Genomic DNA, 18,766 nt, shown 5'->3' on the forward strand with positions numbered 1-18,766 from the left:
GACAAGCTGACGTTCATAAAAATGAACCAGGCATGGATCCCACAGGACCTGTCCGTCCCTTGTCCAGATTAGACATTAACTACCTCCCCATAACCATATATTATTGGACTCCAGGGCACTTCCTCATTCAATCCTATTTTTATTTTCATTTTACCATTATATTGCGAGGCTACCCAAAGTTGAATGAACCTCTCCTCTGCCTGTGTGCCGGGGCCTAAATATATGCCAATGGACTGTTGCAGTGGTGGCTGACATGAAGCCTGATTCTCTGCTATGACATGCAGACTAATTCTCTGCTGACATGAAGCCAGATTGTCTGTTACGGGACCTCTCTCCTCTGCCTGGGTGCTAGGCCTAAATATATGCGAATGGACTGTTGCAGTGGTGGCTGACGTGAAGCCTCATTCTCTGCTATGACATGCAGACTGATTCTCTGCTGTCATGAAGCCAGATTGTCTGTTACGGGACCTCTCTGCTCTGCCTGTGTGCTAGGCCTAAATATATGCCAATGGACTGTTGCAGTGGTGGGTGACGTGAAGCCTCATTCTCTGCTATGACATGCAGACTGATTCTCTGCTGACATGAAGCCAGATTCTCTGTTACGGGACCTCCCTCCTCTGCCTGGGTGCTGGGCCTAAATATATGCCAATGGACTGTTGCAGTGGTGGCTGACGTGAAGCCTCATTCTCTGCTATGACATGCAGACTAATTCTCTGCTGACATGAAGACAGATTCTCTGTTACGGGACCTCTCTCCTCTGCCTGTGTGTGTGCTGGGCCTAAATATATGCCAATGGACTGTTGCAGTGGTGGCTGACGTGAAGCCTCATTCTCTGCTATGACATGCAGACTAATTCTCTGCTGACATGAAGCCAGATTGTCTGTTACGGGACCTCTCTCCTCTGCCTGGGTGCTGGGCCTAAATTTATGACAATGGACTGTTGCAGTGGTGGCTGACGTGAAGCCTGATTCTCTGCTATGACATGCAGACTGATTCTCTGCTGACATGAAGCCAGATCCTCTGTTACGGGACCTCTCTCCTCTGCCTGTGTGTGTGCTGGGCCTAAATATATGCCAATGGACTGTTGCAGTGGTGGCTGACGTGAAGCCTCATTCTCTGCTATGACATGCAGACTGATTCTCTGCTGACATGAAGCCAGATTCTCTGTTACGGGACCTCTCTCCTCTGCCTGTGTGTGTGCTGGGCCTAAATATATGCCAATGGACTGTTGCAGTGGTGGCTGACGTGAAGCCTCATTCTCTGCTATGACATGCAGACTGATTCTCTGCTGACATGAAGACAGATTCTCTGTTACGGGACCTCTCTGCTCTGCCTGTGTGCTAGGCCTAAATATATGCCAATGGACTGTTGCAGTGGTGGCTGACGTGAAGCCTCATTCTCTGCTATGACATGCAGACTAATTCTCTGCTGACATGAAGACAGATTCTCTGTTACGGGACCTCCCTCCTCTGCCTGGGTGCTGGGCCTAAATATATGCCAATGGACTGTTGCAGTGGTGGCTGACGTGAAGCCTCATTCTCTGCTATGACATGCAGACTAATTCTCTGCTGACATGAAGACAGATTCTCTGTTACGGGACCTCTCTCCTCTGCCTGGGTGCCGGGGCCTAAATATCTGAGAATGGACTGTTATAGTGGTGGTTTCAAAGGAAAGGACCGGCACTTCGCTGATGTAGATCACAATGTAGATTTATTCAGTCACATATTCAAAATGGCATAGTGACGCGTTTCAGCACAGATGTGCTTTCATCAGACTGCATAAAACATCTTACACTCCAGCTATTTATACATAAATGAAACGCAAAGGAACTGACATCAAAGAAGCTCCGCCTCCCTCATTAAATAAAATTCGCATATCAAATAATCGCAATGAAAAATTCGCATTGAAAAATTCGCAATTGAAAATTCGCAACTGAAAATTCGCAATTGAAAATTGAAAATTCGCAATTGAAAATTCGCAACTGAAAATTCGCAACTGAAAATTCGCAACTGAAAATTCGCAATTGAAAATTCGCAAAAAACATATCCACTCTATACTGGCGAAGATTTTCAGTCACATAGTCCATTCTTGCAGTGATTAATCACGCTGAAGAAAAAAAGAAATATATTTATCAGATTGCATAAGGCCGAATGCCTTATAGGAAGCAGGACACATTGTACTCACGATTGAGGCCCCTGGGCTCCATTGTCTGAAGACGATGGATCCAGTAAGCCTCCCTTTTCAATAACAATTTATTTCTGTCACCCCCTCGACGGGGTAATGATACACCTTCAATAATCTGATACCTCAACTGCGAGATGTTGTGTTTTTTATCATAAAAATGAAGGGGTATTGGGAGTAATAAATTCTGTTTACGGATAGTAGATTTGTGTTTACTTAGTCTGTCCTTCATTCTCATTGAGGTTTCCCCCACATATAGTAATCCACATGGACATTTAAGAATGTAAACCACAAATCTACTATCACAAGTGAACGTGCCCCTTATTGGAATATTTTCACCTGAGTGAGGGTGGGAGAAACATGAACCCTTTATAACGCTGGAACAATTGACACAGTTTAAACAAGGAAAAGTGCCCCGTCTAGGTGTAGATAAAGTACTCTGTCCTCTTTCTATTTTATTACTTCCCACATCCGCCCAGACTATTTTATCCCTAATATTTTCTGCCCGTTTATAGCATATCATGGGTGGCCTCTGGAACTCTCCTATCCGTGGATAGGACTTAGATAATATGTGCCAATGTTGATTAACAATAGTCCTAAGGCGCTGGGACCAGGGATGGTATTTAATCACTAAGGGGATCCTTGTTTCTTTCTTAGTTCTATCTGGTGGTGTAATCTCAGCTTTATTACGCTGTATTTTCAATAGATCAGGGGGGTAGCCTCGCTCTCTAAATTTATTGGTCATATCGTCTAATCTTGTTTGACACATATCCCTATCACTAACGATCCGTCTAACCCTCTGGTATTGCCGCCCTGCTTCTTACTAGAATTGTTCCAGTGGTGGGTGACGGGAAGCCAGATTCTCTGCTATGGAACCTCTCTCCAATTGATTTTGGTTAATTTTTATTTATTTAATTTTTATTTTAATTCATTTCCCTATCCACATTTGTTTGCAGGGGATTTACCTACATGTTGCTGCCTTTTGCAGCCCTCTAGCTCTTTCCTGGGCTGTTTTACAGCCTTTTTAGTGCCGAAAAGTTCGGGTCCCCATTGACTTCAATGGGGTTCGGGTTCGGGACGAAGTTCGGATCGGGTTCGGATCCCGAACCCGAACATTTCCGGGATGTTCGGCCGAACTTCTCGAACCCGAACATCCAGGTGTTCGCTCAACTCTATTGGTGGGGGGTCCCAGCCAATTAAACACTGATCACCTCTGGATGAAATATCAATGAATTTGGTAGGAACACTCCTTTAAAGGGGTTCTGCACTTTGTTTAAACTGATGATCTCTCCTCTGGATGTAATGGCAACGCCCCCGTTGCTCTTTTTCATGTATTAAAACATCATTTTTCTCACATATGAAGATGGGACCGACACAGATGACTTCATGTGCCAAGTGCACATGTAACAGGTCGGCCAGTTTCATGGACACAAATCCGCTGACAGATGCCCTTTAACGAACAATGCAGGTTTCCGTTCTTATTTTTTTTATTACATAACTTACGCTTTTTAGAATTTTTTGGGCTTATAGCTTGAAATAATTAGCAAAAAATTTGCTATTTTATATATTTTTACTTCTGGTAATACACAGTTATTATAGACTTGTACAAATTCATTATTGTCTACCGTAATATTCCACATCCAATTTCAGGTAATTGGAGGGAAAGTTTTAACCCCCCCCCCTCAAAATATCAGAAAAGACCACTGGAGTATATAAAATTTTATATATGCTTTTTCACTATACTTGTTTACTAGCTGAGGCTTTATAGCAGTCCCTGTTACAACCTGTCCAGCTACAATGTGCGGTGTCACTATTAGGGCTGGTCGGTGTCTAACTGGATCCAGCAGCGGCCTCCTTATACCGTCATCCTAGCGATCACCAGTCACATGAACACTGGGAACAAGAGATGCAGTGGCAATACCACAGCTCCTCTCATACGCAGCGCTGGCTATGTGGTGAAAACCGCTTCTGACTTCTCCCCGGCAGCAAGGGAACCTGACAATCGGCAGCCTTACCACTTGGGCAGTCAGCTAAAACCCAAACACATGCAGTGTGCACTTCTAATCCACTGAAAGGCCAAGGCAGTTTTTAATATAATTATTGAGAGGTATTGTCACACTTCATTTTGCGTGCATTTTTCACAAAATGTTGCACTTTGATGCAAAGCAGCATGAATGGCGCCGATGAGCGTATGAGGGTGATGCATGCGGGGGTATAGTAGGATTCATTTATTTTAGAACCCAGATTTTATTTATTTGAGCACGTTCAAAGTCTGAAAATTCTCCTGACACCCCCCTGAGAACTAAGAAGCTAAATATACAGAAGTTGTGGCTCAGTGGTTACGTGCGTTAAGCGACAGGATTTCACACGCTGTCTGCAAGAACACACGCAATAGGGAGAAATCACTGCAGCCGAAGCTTGCTTGCCGCAGTCACGCGTAACATCTGAAAAAGCAAACGCCAGGAAATTGTCAGTGCTCAAAACTGGTTCTTAGGGAAAGGGATTACAGCTGATGAGATGTGATTTCCCGCAAGCATGTTATTACTCAGGGTAATGCTGTAAATGAGGGATAAGGAGGAGGTGGGAGGCCGATTCTTGCTGAGAGCTGTCAAGCCGCACTCTTGGAGCCTAAACGTTTCCTTGTGTGTCATGCTGGCGCTCCATTCTGGTGCCTGCAACGTGACATCATTTAGGCAAGCACTCTGCACTCATTTAAAAAGAGGACCTTTCACCGCTCCTGACATGCCTGTTTTAATAGCTCCATGCATTCCCCATGTAATAACCATTCTGGAGCATCTATTCCTATGGCTCTATTTCTACTAGAAGTTGTGAAAGGATTGCTAGCAGTCTGCAGTAAGGGTACAGAGGGGTGGTAACCAGCTGGGTGGGTGTACCTGCAGTCTGACACGGGCAACACCGATTGGATAGTGTGAGTCTGTGCAGGGACACACCCCCCAACTGGTTACCTCCCCTCTGCACCCTTACTGCAGACTGCTAGCAATTAATTCATAACTTCTAGTAGAAAAAATAAATGAACGGCAAAACAGAGCCATAAGAATAGATGCTCCAGAATTGTTATTACATGGGGAACGCATGGAGCTATTAAAAACAGACATGTCAGGAGAGGTGAAAGGTCCTCTTTAAGCAGAGGTGACATTTACAACAGTGACAATTAGCTGTTTAACAATGAATCTCTACTTAGGAGAATAAACGGTGGTCACTCAATGGTTAAATCCGGCTTCACATAGATCGTGGTGTTGTCTACAATCTAAAGGCGGATTCCAGTTGGAAAACTAGAAACCTGGACAACCCGTATGAGGTTGCACCCTTTTCCTTAGGCCGGTTTCAAACAACTGTGTTCAGTCCGTGAAATAAGTCCCGCGTGACGCCCACATTTCCTGGACTAATCTCGGCTTTGCTGATCCGATCTCATGGCGATGTATGATACTGCGAGTTCCAGTGTTGTGCTCCCATCACATCATGTCAGTACAGTGTTCCAAAAACCAAAAGGAGTAATACTCACCTTATCCGTACCCCTGCCGGGTTCTGTTCACCAGGTTACGACACATGACGGCTGCGTCCACACGCTGGTCACAGGGGTGATCTTATTAGCAGTCCACGCTGGATCCTCGAGAACAGAGACTGGTCAGGAACAAGTGTTAACACTGGAGCAGCTCGGGACTGGTTTGGTGAGAATTATTGCATGACATTTGCAAAAAATATATGGGTATGTTCACACGTGGTAAATATGCTGCAAACTTTTCTCCATGGAAATGCGTTTGGAAAATTCAGTGTATTATAGCAGCAGCAAAGAGAATGAGATTTTATTAAATCTCATCCAAACAGGGCAAAAAAAAAAAAATTTGCAGTGTAATCTGACCTAGGGTGTGGATTTTAAAATGTCAGCTTCAAATATTTCACGCTCAGCGAAAAAGCCACACGTCTTACATGCAGATTTTGCCGTGGATGTGTCCCGGATTTTGGGGAGGAAAAACTGTCAACGCGTGGCCGTAGTGTTGGCTGGGCACCGAGTCCCTCAGGGACTGCGGTCTCAATGGGCCTGCATAAAAATCTGAGTAACTGCTGATGCTGATCCTGGGTTACACTATGTATTATAGTCTACAGCTGAATTCACAACACTGCAAAGTGCAGAGCTGAACTCTTCCAGTGTCCCACGCTTGCTCACTGTCCGCACAGACCTTGCTCTGGCGATTTGCACTGTGGAAGGTGTCTTCGGACCACGCACTGCAAAAGGCGGACTCTGCTTCTCGGCAAAGCGGTGAGGGGTGTATCCATCAGAAGGATAGGTGGCGTAATTCTAGAACAGGCAGCAGAATTATGAATACAGGCAGTAAGTAGCTTTGTGTGGTTCTATTTATTCATGTCCGAGTGCCTTCACTGTGACACCCAGATTGGGCCAAGTAATGTGTACCAGTAAAAATAGGTCTAAAGCAACAGACTAGCGCCTCGCGGTGTCGATCCGGCCTCGAGTATCTTCAGACGAGCTCGTGACTGAGGCAATTACAGAGCTGTGCTTAAACATCACAGGTTAGTAGACATCCTTCAGAGGCAGCGTAATAAAACCAGACAGGTGTAGCCTACACCGGCGGAGCTATCAAAACAGCTCGTCAAAGACAAGGACGATCCTGTCTGCAAATAGCTGGTCCCGATTCTGCTCAATTTTAATTTGCTCCATTAGTGCCCATTAGTTTGTGTGCTTCTTGAAGACATCAAGTGTGACATGTAATGGGAGAAGCAGGCTGGATCACCACCACATTTAACCGCTTATATATCCTGTTATTTAACAGCTTCACAGCTAAATGCAATCTACGGTTTCCTGCCATCAGCCATTACAGGCTGCAGAGAGAACAATTTAAGTGTTTTTCAATGGGATGACTAATAGGAAAAGCCAGAAAAATCTCTGCCCCTATGATCAGTATTTAACCTCTCTTCTACGCGGAAATCGTCAAAAATCACAAGGGAATTGTGAGAATAACAAAAGCAACTTCTTTAAAGTGGTTGTTCAGGATTTTACAATTACTCAGGACGGACCATCATTATCTGATCAGCAGTGGTCCGATACCCTGCATCCCCCCGATCAGCTCTTCTGCAGCAGCTCCAGTGTCTGAACTACACAGCTCCTTCCAGTACACAATGGACGGAGATGGGCAGTTTCGGCACCGGAGCCACTGGAGAACAGCGGATTGGCGGGGGGTGCAGTTTGCTGGACCACTGCAGACCAAAGAGCGATGGCCTAACCTGCACTCGTAAAATCCTGGGCAACCCCTTTAATAGGGTAATGAAGAATTAGGGAAAAGGGTTGTCTTATATGCTAAGAAACAGTGCCGCCCTTGACTCTGGGTGGGGACTGGTATTGCAGCTGAACCCCATCCATATAAATACGAATTGCAATACCAGCCACAGGCCATGGACAAGAATCTCTAGCAATTATTAATATTGTGTTTCGTGCCCAATGGTCGAAACCATTTCTGAAAAATTTACTATACTGTAGTTTGCAGAAAAAAATAAAGTATACCACATAACATATAACAATTTCTTCACCATCATATGCATTCAACATTCACCAGCCAAATTATTCTAAAAATATTATACATTCATAGGTATTCATTTCCAGAGGGGTCGTCTCATCATGTCCAGATTCAGAAGGTGCAAGACCAAGCCCCCTAGAGCTGGAGCTGCGCTTTGTTAGTGCACTCCGGATAAAGCCTCGTTCACACGTTAGTGTTTTGTTCAGCGACTTCCATCAGTGATTGTGAGCCAAAACCAGGAGTGGAGCCTCCACAGAGATAAGGGAAAGATCTGCTCCTGTTCTGTGCTTAGAGCCGCACCTGGTTTTGGCTCAAAATCACTGACTGTGTGAATGAGGCTTAACAGAGATCCAAAGCAGGGAGCCTCCCGACCTATGGTGTTGGTTTTCCTTGATAGTAGTGCTTATGGAAAGGGTCTCTTTACTGAGAAAACCCCCCTTAAAGATTTCATGAAGTGTGTATCTGTACTCACTATTCTTTAGTTTCTCTGTCCCATTCCACCACAAGCTTTACATGGGCAGCCCCGCCAATACCACAGGATTTGAGAGCCCTGAAAACAAACAGAATTACTTCATATAGACAAATGAAGCGTACATTTCCCCATAAGAGCAAGACCTGAGCAAACAGGAGACGAGAAGACCCATTTCTCAAAAAAATTAAATAAAATATGACCATTTACACAGTCAGGTCCCAAAACACCTGTACTATTAAAAATAAATGCATCTTTCCCATACAGTGAACGCCTTCATGGAAAAAAAAATATATAAATATATATATATATATATATATATATATATACACATACATACACATATACACACACACGATTTGCCTTTTTTTGTTACTTTACCTGCCCCAATTTTTTTTTTTTAATTAATAAAAAGTCGTCAAAAAGTCAAACACTCCAAAATTGCATGAATAAAAATAAGATTGCCATGCAAAAAATGAGCCATCAAACAGCTCAGAATATGGAGATGGATTGTTTCAGTATTAAAACGCAAGAAAGACTATAAAAATTGGTTCTATTGTAATCATACTGACCCGCAGAATAGAGGTAACAGGTCAATTTTACTGCATAGGGAAATCTGTAAAAACAAAACCCGTAAAACTATGTGGGGCCTCTTACCGCTATTCAAACGGAAAAAAATAAAAATAAAGTTATGGGTCCGGGAAGGCAGGAAGAGAAACAAAAATTTTAAATCTCCCACACAGAGATAAAAAGGAGCTGTTCCCTCTCATGACAGGTCTGTTTTAGTAAATACTTGTATTGTCCATGTAAAAAGAATTCTGAAAAGTCTACTTTAAAAAAAAAAAAAAAAAAAAAAAAGGATGCTCCAGAATTCTCATTTCTTATTCACTAACACAGACATGCCAGGAGAGGGGACGGGTCTTCTTTAATTCAAAGAGTGACGTTTCCATTTGGAGAAGCAGAATCAGGACAGGGTGTGCATTACAATGTTCTACCTTGTCCCGACTGCTGCAGCTTTCTGAAAGTGTAAGCCCCAAACTCATCTAAAGAGTAATGCGCCAGCTTCAGGCATTTGCTCTGTTCCTTGCTTGCATCCCAGGTTATTATAAAAAAAACACCTTTTCCTGCATCGGTGTCAGGGTTTACCTTTCCACTGTGGGGTGACACAGAGGTTTTTCTTCCTGAGGTAGGAGGTAAGTTATTCCGACAGCTGTAACCACCCGGAGGCTGAATGGACACACCTGGCATTAAAAGTATACATAAAACATAAACGAGGTGTCAACGCCTAGTTAACACGACCATCAAACGTGACGAATACGACAAGTCAACAGTATGAAAAAATTATTAGCACTGTATCCCCTAATAAACGTCATGATGTGTAATGTGGTGTTGCGAGGAGAGACTGCTCTCCCTACACAAGTTCCAAAACAGCACACAGCGTAAACCTTCAGCAAATGGCATTTATCATGTAGAGAAAGTTAATACAAGGCACTTACTAATGCATTGAGATTGTCCATACTGCTTCCTTTGCTGGCTGGATTCTTCCAACACATTATATACTGCTCTTTTTTTGCAATGTAGATACGAGGTGGCCAGGACAAGAACTGCTGCGCATGCCTGCCAATGCGTGCTCCCATGGTCCCGACCGCCAGAGAGGCTGGCACTTTTTCCTATAGTGTACACGCACGACCACCGCTACTGGATTGCAGAAACAAGCAGTGTATAATGTGATGGAAAAATGAATCCAGCCTGCAAAGGAGGCAATATGGACAATCGCAATATTTTAGTAAGTGCCTTGTATTAACCTTTTCTACATGATAAATGCCACTTACTGAAGGGAGACATTCCCTTTAATGAGAGGCTATTATCTAGTGAACAGGGGTGGTACCTGAATACTCCATGGTCAATGTAGACTGCCAGGAGGTTAGAAAATAAGGGCTGATTTTTCATCCTGGATCCATAGACCAGGTGTAGTATTGCAGCTCACACCGATTGAAGTAAATAGGATTCAGCTGCAGTACCACAAGCAACCTATGAGCAAGAATGGTGGTAAATAAAAGGACTACTCTTGCCCATAGGTCATGTGTGGTACTGCAGCTCAGTCCCATTTTTTTAAATTAGGTCTGAGCTTCAAAAGCAAACATAGCGTATAGGAAGAGAGGTGATGTTTCTGGACAGAAAGACATTTTTGCTAATGTCCTTTAAAAAAAAATAAAAAATAATCTGTTGTATAAACACGGACACGGCTCACCTGTACACAGGCTGAGGGCCGCAAGGAATACTGCATTTTCTCCAAGATCTCTTTTTGCAGGACGTCCCATGTGATGTTCCTCTCTAAATGTAGAACAAATGGCTGGCCGAACCTATAGGAATCCAAAGTACATCATAAAGCATTAGACCACTGTAATATTGGACTACAGAACAGTTCAGGCGCATTCACACTACAATTCTTTCTTTCCAGAAACAGATTTTTAGATAAACTGGATCAGTTACAAAAGTTTTTTTTTTTTTTGGGCAGAGATTGCAAAAGAGGTGGGGTTTGGATGTCGTAACCTGCCATACCCCCTGATCCGTTAAACAGATTGAAATATATACTGCCGCCTGCGATCGGTTTAGGCCTCATGCACACAACCGTATTTTCAGTCTGCATTTTTTGCGGATCGGATGCAGACCCATTCATTACAAGGGGGCCACAAAAGATGCGCAAAACACTGTGTGCTGTCCCGCATTTGTTTGTCCGTTCCACCGGCCCGCTAAAAGATAGAAAATGTCCAAAATAGACAAGGATAGGTCATTTCTACTGGAGTTTTTATTTTTAAATAGCAGCATGCACACACCCAGGATCCAAGTTTTGCGGATCAGCTCTTTACCGATCGGAAAACACATACTGTCGTGTGCGTGAGGCCAAACGGATCCTCCTATTACTTTCATATGTGCCCGGACTGCTGAGAAAAATGACATTTTAATATATGCAAATGAGCCTCTGGGAGCAACCGGGGCATTACCATTACACCTAGAGACTCCGGTCTTTCCGAGCCCTCTGCAATTTGATTGAATTGAGGAGAAGTCAGGGACAGATGTAATGAGGTTTCCACTGACTGGTCCTGTCTATCAAAGTGCAGAGGGCTGATCAGTTGCAGAGAGCAGAGCCTCTAGGTGTAATGATAACGCCCCCATTGCTCCTAGAGTCATTTGCATATAAAACATCATTTTTCTCAGCAATGCGGGCACATATGAACATGGGACCAACACAGATGCCTTCAGCTGCCAAGTGCACATGGAACAGGTCAGCCAGTGTCATAGGTACAAATCTGCTGACAGATGCCCTTTCATGGAATGCACAATGTGGGGTGAAAGAGGCCTTCTAGGATTGACCCATCTTACCTCTTGCCATGCTGCCCGCTGTATGACCTGTTACACACCAGGATTACAATACGATCTCCTATTCCAAACCTATTCATGGAGAGCCGCGTTGAGCCGGAAGAGTAGTGAGAAGACCGATGCTGGTCAATCCCATTCCTTATGTAATTCTGGTTATTGTTCACACAGACTCCTGTGACAGAAAAAAAAGCACTGTGAATAGCAGCAAGCTGACAAACAACCGAGGCCCTTTTCACACCACACTTGGCTCCAGTTGCAGAATCAGAAATAAAAGAATGTCGTCAGACAACTTGTCTATTCACCGCCGCTGGTTTCCTTTGTACCCACTGTGACATCATCTCCCCTCTGGTCTGTGGTTAACCATATAACCACAATACAGAGATGGAAACCACATGATCTAGCTTGCCTTATAGCTACTAACATGCACAGGGGCTCTGCAATCTTATGTTTTATGACATGCAAAGAGAAATTTGAAAGTGTAAACCTGTTGTGGGTTGTTGAGATATAGATAGAGAGTATATATATATGCTGGGCTGTAATATTTACAGCCAGGTGAGGTCAAATATCGGACCGGGTTTTGGCAGCACCTGGCTGTCCTTAAATAGGCAGCTGGGCTCAGGAGTCATGTCTCTGTGTTGGGATCTGGAAGCCTTGTGTCTGGATGAAGGCTTGCTACTTGTGTGGTTTGAAAACAGGTTGGTGCTGCTATCAGCAAGGACTCTGAGGCAGAATTGCCGCATGGTGTCTATTACCACTAACACCGCAAGGTGACTTTTTGTTTGAATATGACTGCTTGTTTTGTCACTTGCCTAAAGTGTGAATAAAACACTGAACTGTTTTATCCAAAGAACTTGTTGTTGCCTCTATACTGCGTCCGCTAATCCTGTCTACCAGAGCGAAACCCCACAATTGGTGTAGGATGCGGGCAGAAGCAGTGAGGCTGGCGTGCATGCCGAAATATTTTAGTTTTTCCGGGCACAGTTGTATGTCTTACATCAAACCAGCACGATTACAACCTGTGTCTCTCGACAAGATGGTAGCTGTCATGAAAGCCCTCGAGGAGGCTAACTTGCAACAGCGGGAGGCTAATTAGCAGCAGCAGGAAACCACCCAGCTGCTATTGCAACATGTGATGGCTTTACAAGCGGTATCCCAGAGCGTCCACGATGCCTGAAAAACGGTCCATGCGGCGATCCCCAAGATGACCCTTCGGACGACGTCAAGACCTATCTAGCGGTGTTAGAGAAGGTGGCTATGAGGGAGAGACTACCCCAAGATCAGTGGGCTGAGGTCCTCGCTCCATTCCTGGCATCCGGACCCCAGCGGGTGTTTTTCGACTTACCAGACGATCAAGCGGCCAATTACCCGACAGTAAGGCCTCATGCACACGACCGTCGTGTGTATCCGTGTCCGTTGTTCCGTGATTTTCTGCGGACCCATTGACTTTCAATGGGTCCGTTTAAAACTCAGAAAATGCACCGTTCGTCATCCGCGTCCGTGATCAGTGTTTCCTGTCCGTCAAAAAAAATATGACCTGTCCTATTCTTTTGACGGACAACAGTTTGCGGACCCATTCAAGTCAATGGGTACGTGAAAAAACACGGAGGCACACAAGGTTGTCGGAAGACACACGGAAGAAGAAACGGACACGGATCACGGAACAGAACTCAGTTTTACGGACCGTGAAAAAATACTGTCGTGTGCATGAGGCCTAAAGGGTGAGATTCTGGCAAAACTGGAGGTAAATGTGTTGGTCCGGGCCCAGCGGGTGCATCAGTGGGAGTTTAACCTGGCTGAACCCGAGAGACCTCAGTATTATGATCTGTTACACTAGTTGCAAAAATGGCTGCAGCCTGACATGCTGAGTTCCACTGCTATGCTTGACCGTCTGTTGGCGGATGTATTCTGGAGGGCTTTGCCGTACCCTCTCCAGCACTAGATCGGCCAGGTGTCTCCTGGTAATGCCCTTGAGATGGTCGACCTGGTGGAGCGCTATGAGGCTACCGGGACTCTGCAGGGGGGGGGCAGTCAAACCCCAGAAATCTCCATCCCAGACGCGGTGAGTGGTGCCAGCAAAACCCGCCCGGGATATACCCCCTACAGACCTAGCTCCGATAGTCTGCTGGCCGTGTCAGGAGCCTGCCCACATAAGGGCCGACTGTCCCCATCAGGGTGAACCCATGGATACTAACTATGGCTACCGCCACTCCCAGTATGCCAGGAAGCTGTGTGCAACAGGTACCCCAGAGACTATAGACACCTATGCCAGGTGGAAGTGGGAGACACTCTGGAGGTAGCTCTGCTGGACTCAGGGAGTCTGGTGTCCCTGGTAAGAGCTTCCCTGGTGCAGCCCGTCGAGTATACTGGCTGAAAAGTCGGGGTCGTGTGCATCCATGGAGACTTAAAGGACTATCCCACCTCCCTGGTGTCTATCCACGGTGGCCAGGAGGTGGACCCACGAGGTGGCCTTCGTCACCAATTTACATTATGAACTCATAATAGGGAGAGACATCCCGGCACTGTGGCCTGCTATGAGAGTGACTGATATCCATGAGACAGTGGTAACCCTAGCTGAGTGGTCAAGCTCAGGGGGGAGACCAGAACCCTTGGAACCTGAGACCGAAGGGCCAGCGGTAAGGGTGACCACCACTTCAGTGGAAAAGGGGGAGACAACCCCGCTAAGTGTGATGGTGGGAGACATGGAGGACTTGCTGCCGGGTCTTCAATTAGCAGACATCAACGTCTCTGGGGATAATTTTGGTTCCGCCCAACGTCGGGACCCAACCCTATCCCACGCCTGGCAAACTGTGTTTATAGTAGATGGTAAACCACAACAACCTGGGGCAGAGTCAGTGTTTCCCCGTTTTGTGGTTCATCAGGATATGTTGTATCAGGTAAACAAACTAAGGGGTGAGCCTATTGAACAGTTGGTGGTCCCCAAGGCTTATTGCAAGCTTGTGTTAGAACTAGCCCACCAACACGTTCTCGGGGGTCACCCGGGGCTGCAGAAAACTCAGGATCGTATTCTACAGTGGTTTTACTGGCCCAGCATATTCAGAGAGGGGGGGAGAAGAGTTTTGTAAGTCTTGCCCGATCTGCCAGATAACTAGCCCCCAGCCACATTTCCGTAGTCCCCTAGTGCCTCTCCCGATTATCGAAGTACCGTTTGACCGAATAGCTATGGACCTCATGGGCCCAGTGCCGAAGTCCGCCAGAGTGCATCACCACATCTTAGTCATTCTAGACTACGCCACTCAGTACCCGGAGGCAGTGCCACTGCGACAAACCTTGGCCAAACTCATAGCTAAGGAGTTAATGGAGATGTTTTCCCGAGTGGGACTACCTAAAGAGGTTCTGACCGACCAAGGAACCCCTATTATGTCCAAGGTGATGAGGGAACTCTAAGTTACTGCACATAAAACCGTTACGGACGTCCGTTTACCATCCGCAAACAGACGGTCTGGCAGAACGGTTTAACCAAACATTAAAAAATATGTTGAAAAAAAGGTAGTGTCTAAAAGATGGGACCTACTTCTGCCCTATCTCGTGTTTGCAGTGCGAGAGGTACCCCAGGCCTCTACTGGGTTCTCGCCCTTCGAACTGCTACATGGCAGACACCCTCGCGGTCTCATGGACGTAGCCAAAGAGGCGCGGGAGTGATCGGGTTTTTGTTCTGGTACCGACCATGGACAGTAAATTCCGGGCTAGGAGGCAGGAACCCTACGAGGTACTCGAGAAAATTGGAGAGGTAAACTACAAGGTACACCAGCCAGGGCGGCGAAAGCCGGAGCAGGTTTACCATGTGAATTTACTTAAACCGTGGAAAGATAGGGAAACCTGAAGACAGCCCGCGGCCAGGTTTTCTTGGAGAAGAGGTACCAGCCCCTCTGTCTGATGCAAGAGAGGCGGCTGCCACAGTAAAAATTGCTGACAGCCTCTCCTCTAAACAGGCTCAGGAGGCCAGAGAGTTCATTAGTCGGAACACGGATGTGTTCTCGGACCTCCCTGGACGCACTTCCATAATGACATTGTCACTGAGCCTGAGGCAAAAGTGCGATTTAAACCATACCGGGTACCCGAGGCTCGGCGACAAGCCATCGCGGAGGAGGTGCAGCTAATGCTGCAGCCAGACGTCATTGAGGAGTCAAAAAGTGGGCCAGTCCTATAGTATTGATACCCAAGCCGGACGGGGCTGTTGCAGGTTTTGTAACGACTTTCGAAACTTAACGAGGTTTCCAAATTTGATGCGTATCCATGCCCCCAGTGGATGAGCTCATCCGAGAGGTTAGGACAAGCCCGGTATTTGTCTGTTTTGGCCCTCATGAAAGGGTACTGGCAGGTGCCCTTAACAGAGGCTGCCAAAGAGAAAACTGCCTTCATCACACCTGAGGGGCTGTATCAATATAAGGTCTTACCCTTTGGTCTGCATGGCGCCGCTGCCACTTTTCAGCGACTAATGGACATTGTGCTTCGTCCACATCGTCGGTACGCTTCGGCTTACCTGGACGATATGGTCATCCACAGTAACGACTGGGAAAGTCACCTGCCCAGAGTGCAGGCTTTAGGGGACTCTCTTATGAACACTGGACTGACTGCTAACCCCAAAAAATGTGCGATAGGGTTAGAAGAGACTAAGTACCTGAGGTATGTCATTGGGCGTGGAGTCATCAACCCCAAGTGAACAAAATATAGGCGATAAGGAATTGGCCCCGACCAATGTTTGCAGTTTTTTCAACTGAAAAGTTATTTTTTTTCCCCCTGTGTCAAATCTGAATACAACTGTCCTCAACAGAGTCAATGTTCTTTCAATTTTGGAAACCACTGTTCACATTGGCATCAAAGTTTCATTAGTTAGGGTCTGTCCTGCCTCATCTTATTCCCGGTGTGCTGTATGCATCTTTTGCGGCCCCATTAAAATGAATGGGTCCGCACCCGTTCCACAAAATTGCGGAGCGGATGCAGATCCATTTATACGGTCATGTGAATGCATCCTTATACAACAGAAAGAGCACATTTATCTACATCAAGAGCTCAGCAGCAATGATCTAGACCAGGGGTAGGCAACCTCAAGGCACTCCAGCTGCTGTGAAACTACAACTCCCAGCATGCACACTTGCTTTTCTCTTTTAAGAGCTCTTATATAAATGAATGGAGCATGCTGGGAATTGTAGTTTCACAACAGCTGTAGTGCCAAAGGTTACTGATTCCTGATCTAGACATTGCCTCCCCTGCACAACTCATAATTACCTCTCTGGCCTAGGACCCCATCAGAAGTGTAGATATCTGGAGTCTCAAATGCAAATATACAGTCGCTCTCCTGGATAGCATCCAAGTCATCTGTGTCAGAGAAGGAGCGATGGAAGCCATCAAAATACATTTCAGTTATTACTATCTGGAGTGAGAGAGAGAGAGAAAGAGGAGAGCAAAGATGTAAGATGGACACAGGCAGCACACAGTAAAGAGAGAAAACGTGCACCTCTCCCGCTATAGTAATTACACCCTCTTCATTAAAAAAAAAGGTTAAAAATGACGGATTGTATCACATACAAAGAACTACTGAAACTGACTTTCCTGAAGTTCACAAATGTAACATACAACTTGTATATTAATGCAGTATAAAGTATGGCGGAGAGAGTATTTACACATAGAAATATTACACTACATTGTAAAATTTTTATTGGGGCGGAAATCCATCAATTTTATTTTTATTTGAGAGTTCAATATTGATGGCCTATTCTCAGGATAGGTCACCAATATCTAATCAGTGGGGGTTCGACTCCCGGCACCCCCGCCCCATCAGCTGTTTCTTTGACCAGTGAAGTCACATTTATTACACAGCTCAGTCCAAGTGAATGGGGCCTGTGTAAAGCACAGTCACTGCACTACGTAGGGCTCTGTGCTTGGTCTGCTGTGAGGAGGCCGCAGACCGGGAGTCGGACCCACGAGCGATCAGATATTGATTACCTATATTGAGGATAGGCCATCAAAACTAAACCCACAGAAAACCCTTTAAACTGTGTACTTCATAAGCAGTTTAGCTCTTGTGCCATGGACTCCAAGTCCCATCAAGTTATGGACTGCTTAAAGCGGTTATCCAAACCTTATAATGCTCGGGGCCCTCAAAGGTTGTACTTACCTTGTTTCCCAGCACGCAAGTCGCTTCTGATGCCCGCACGGCCGCCACATCATCTCGTGGGTGATGCTAGGGAGGCTCGTTCCCATCACTGCATATTTTGATCCGCGCGATGGGGAGCTGATGTGCAGGCGTCAGAAGCGTCACAGGTGCCGGGAAGAAAGATAAGTACAACCTGTGTGAGGGGCCCGGGCATTATAGGGTTTGGATAACCCCTTTAACACACCCTATATCAGTGATGGCTAACCTTGGCACTCCAGCTGTGGTAAAACTACAACTCCCAAGATGCCCCGCTTGCTTGGCTGCTCTCAGAACTCTATAGAAATAAATGGAGCATGCTGGGAGTCGTAGTTTCACCACAGCTGGAGTGCCAAGGTTAGCCATCACTGCCCTATATTATGTAGGAGGTGAAGTGAGATAATAAATATAAATATATATATATATATATATATATATATATATATATATATATATATATATATATATATATATATATATATATATATATATATATATACACACACACACACAGGGGTGCACAACCTGCGGCCCAGGGGCCACATGTGGCCCTTGATACCATTCTGTGCAGCCCCCAACCATCTGGTAACAGAAATGTATGTCTATGTCTTGTGGCTGTTCACATGTATTTTTCATGTAATCCCCCCATTAGATGGGAGTCCTGGAGGTGTAACCAGACATTAATAGTATATACAGTATGTACAATACACCATAAATACAATATTTCAGTTCTTAATACCCCTTTTAATTTTATTTTCGGCCCTCGTGACAGGGGGCTTCATTTACCTGATCGGTCGGTATCTTAGTCTCCATGGATATGGCTTCCCGTAAACGCACTACATTTCCAGACAAGGGAACAGCAACGCCAATGCGCATGCAGTGCGAGCACTTCCCCTGATAAACCACGGTCACGTAGAGAGGCCTGTGGACATGTAGAAGAAAAAAAAAAGGGGGGGGGGGATGTTAAAATTGAATGACTCCTAGTCGCTTCTCAGAGGAGTAAAAGAGGGACGGCACAAAACAAGAAAATTCAAG

General features: G+C 45.5%; 1 protein-coding gene across 3 annotated transcripts in view; it reads right to left on the reverse strand.

Moving 5' to 3' along the window:
- Positions 1-18,766, reverse strand: part of LOC122944880 (ubiquitin carboxyl-terminal hydrolase 31-like) — a 54,019-nt gene that overhangs the window by 17,751 nt on the left and 17,502 nt on the right. For all 3 annotated transcript variants that reach the window (XM_044303587.1, XM_044303588.1, XM_044303586.1), the window contains 6 exons: positions 18,518-18,653; positions 16,828-16,972; positions 11,584-11,752; positions 10,451-10,562; positions 9,346-9,440; positions 8,203-8,280 (listed from right to left, as the gene is read on the reverse strand). In XM_044303587.1, coding sequence (XP_044159522.1) covers positions 8,203-8,280; positions 9,346-9,440; positions 10,451-10,562; positions 11,584-11,752; positions 16,828-16,972; positions 18,518-18,653 — 735 coding nt within the window. The remainder of the gene's footprint in view (positions 1-8,202; positions 8,281-9,345; positions 9,441-10,450; positions 10,563-11,583; positions 11,753-16,827; positions 16,973-18,517; positions 18,654-18,766) is intronic.

Source organism: Bufo gargarizans, chromosome 8, assembly GCF_014858855.1.
Source record: "Bufo gargarizans isolate SCDJY-AF-19 chromosome 8, ASM1485885v1, whole genome shotgun sequence".
NCBI lineage: Eukaryota > Metazoa > Chordata > Amphibia > Anura > Bufonidae > Bufo > Bufo gargarizans.